The 3,052-nt window shown below is 31.6% G+C and overlaps 1 protein-coding gene across 1 annotated transcript; it reads left to right on the forward strand.

Annotated features, from left to right (window-relative positions):
• The first annotated feature begins 988 nt into the window (after window positions 1-988).
• Window positions 989-2,638, forward strand: LOC111687987. Its single transcript, XM_046956033.1, has 2 exons — window positions 989-1,826; window positions 1,888-2,638. The coding sequence occupies exon 2, from the start codon at window positions 1,986-1,988 to the stop codon at window positions 2,484-2,486; it is 501 nt and encodes a 166-aa protein (XP_046811989.1). The 5' UTR covers window positions 989-1,826; window positions 1,888-1,985; the 3' UTR covers window positions 2,487-2,638.
• The last annotated feature ends 414 nt before the right edge of the window (window positions 2,639-3,052 follow it).

The following is a 3,052-nucleotide window of genomic DNA, read 5'->3' on the forward strand; positions in this document are numbered from 1 at the left end:
CTTTTTGTTATAAAAATTTCATTCACCACTAACAAATTGAAATTCACCACACCTTAATTTGTACCAAAATTAAATAATTATTCATAAAACTTGTATTTTTCTTAACAATTCAACAAATATTTTAAAAATTTCCATACAAATCCATAATTTTCATAAATTTGTAACTCACCACTCACAACACCAAATTCACCATACCAACATTTTGATAAAATTTGAACTTATACCACATTTGCCAACAAATTCTATACTCATACTTACATTTTTAATTTTAATGATAAATTCCAAACTCACCTCTATCAAAATGCAAACTCACCACACCAAAATTTTTGAAAATTCAATCAATTTTTTCCAAAAACTTCATTACTTAAACAAAAAACGTGCTTTCTAACGACTTATTTATTTACCTTTAAAAAAAAAATGGAAATTCACCACACCAAAAATTATGAAAATTTTAACAAAATTTTTAAAAAATTTAAACATATTCCTTATTTTTAAACAAATTCTATACTCATTTCAACATTTTTTTCACTTTTCTGATGAATTTTAAACTCACCTCTAACAAATTGAAATTCACCACTCTAAAAATTTTGAAAAATTTATTAAATTTTATTTCGTATTTAATTACAAAAACAAAATCCATAATTTATGATAATTTTTTAACTCACCACTAACAAATGGAAATTTACCACACAAAAATTTTTATAAAATATGAAATTATAACACATTTTCTGACAAATTCTGTAACTATAATGTTGTTTAATGACTTTTTGGTTAATTTCTATACTCACCTCTAACAAATTGAAATTCACCACACTAAAAATTTTAAATTTTTATGAAAAATCATTTGATATTTAATTACAAAAACAAAATCGCTACTTTCTGATCTTTTTTGTATTCACCACTAACAATTGAAAATTCACCACACCAAAAATTTTAAATTTTTTTCGAAAATCATGGAAAATCTAAACAAATAAAACATATTTTATGCTTTTCCATACTTTTTTTGATATTTTTAATCATTTTTAACCCACCACTAACAATTGGAAATTCACCACACCATATTTTTTTTAAAATTTTACAAAAAAAATTGTTTTTTTTTCAAAATTTTTGGTTTTATTTTTTTCAATTCCTTTGAGTCCGGGTTATTGAACTTCATTAATTCACCTCTCTCTCTCTCTCTTGTATAACTGTCACTTGCTCTCTTCTTTTTTGCACTAAATTGCTCATTTTACTCTCACCTTTATGTTTTCTCAATTGCACTTTTATTTTCATTGTATTTTTTTCTCACTTTTACATCAATGTCTTTAAAACTCTCACATTCATTTTCTCTCTTTCATACACCTTTCTCTTGTTTGTCATTTTGTCATTTTATTTGATGTGTATGTTGTTGCAAAATTTCGAAATCATTAAAACTAAAAATTATTCTTTTTTTACTCTCTTCATTGCATTTTCTAAAAATCAAATCACCTCGACGTTTCAAAAATGTTAAATTTTCTTATAATTTGCTTTTTAAAAAAAAAAATTGTTTTTTTGTTTCGAAAAATTTTATTTAATTTTGTGTTGCTCCACTTTTATCGAAAACCAACACAACAACAACCACGACCACAAATCTATAGACAGGGATAGCAAAGAAAAAGACAAAGATAAATCGGGCAATAATTTGGCCGTGCCAAGACTGTCAGTGTGTGCCGATGCTCAGAAAGTGGATAGGGCGAAATTGGCGCAAACCGAATTCAATATAATAGAATTTGATCCGGATACATTTAGAGTTTTACTGGATTATTTGCATACGGGGACATGTCCTTTGACCTGTGTTTCCATACCGGGTAAGTTTTTTATTTCGGTTATTTTCCTCAAAATTTTAAATATTTTATTGTTTTCTTTAAGGTCTTCTATGTGCGGCGGAACATTATGATTTACCCGAACTGCTGCAGGCGTGTTTTCATCACTGTAAACAGTTTTTGCGCATAGAGGTGGTGTGCCCCATGCTGATTTCTTTGGAGAACTATTATTGGCGTTATACCTCGGCCTCGGAATTGGTGAATATGATTTTATCCTTTGTGGAAAATAAGGCTCATGGTCTCTTCAAATGTCCCGAGTTCCTTAATCTCTCCGAGTCCATGGTACAGATGATCATGTGCCGCGAACTGCAGTGTCCTGAAATACGCAAATTTGAGGCCATGTTGGCCTGGGCTCGCAACAAGGTTTCCAAAATGAAAATCCAACCCAATCGTGATACTCAATTTGAATTTGAATGCATAATGGATAGATTAACGCGAGATTTGGAACTCTGTCGCATTTCACCCACAGAACTTTTATCCATAGTCTTACCCTCTAAGGCCTTGAAAAATGAACGCATTATGGAGACCCTAATGATGCAAGTCAATTTGGGCACTTATCGCATGCAAGAATTGGATGAATATCGTCAACAGTTGCGCAGTCAAGAATCGGCGGAGGCTACGGTACAGGTGCATAGGGGTGGATGAGATAGTAAGAATGTTAGTTTCGATATTGATCGTGGCGGTGGCAGTGGTGCCAGTGGTGGAGATGTTTCAAACGCTTACGATTCCACGGCCGATGATGAGGTGGAATTTTATAATGATTTTGATGCAACTCCTACGACCAGTCGAGTGGCTGCCCAAATGCAGGCGGCCAAAGAGGCGCGTAGGCGTCGTTGGGCGGGTGATGGCTCATCGGCGGGTAGTAGTGAATGTGGTGGTGGTGGAGTAGGTAGTGGGGCGGTTAAGAAACATTAAGGATATGCAAACTTGCAAAGTTGTCCATTTTTCCGCTTTTTAGTTATTTCGCGTTGCCATTTTATGGAAAGTTTTAAAAATTTAAAACTTTCATTTAAATGCATTGCCAAACACATTTTTAAGTATTTACAGTATTTCGCGTTGCCAACTTTAGCCAATATTACCAAATTATTTAAATTTTCAAGAATTTTCTAACAAGTGCCAAATTTTACAAATAATATAAAGATTTTTTTATAGATTTTCGAATTGCCAATTAATTTACTTAACTTTTTGAAAGATTTAAACAGTTTCGCATT

The sequence above is a fragment of the Lucilia cuprina genome, unplaced genomic scaffold, assembly GCF_022045245.1.
Source record: "Lucilia cuprina isolate Lc7/37 unplaced genomic scaffold, ASM2204524v1 Scaffold_4928, whole genome shotgun sequence".
Lineage (NCBI taxonomy): Eukaryota > Metazoa > Arthropoda > Insecta > Diptera > Calliphoridae > Lucilia > Lucilia cuprina.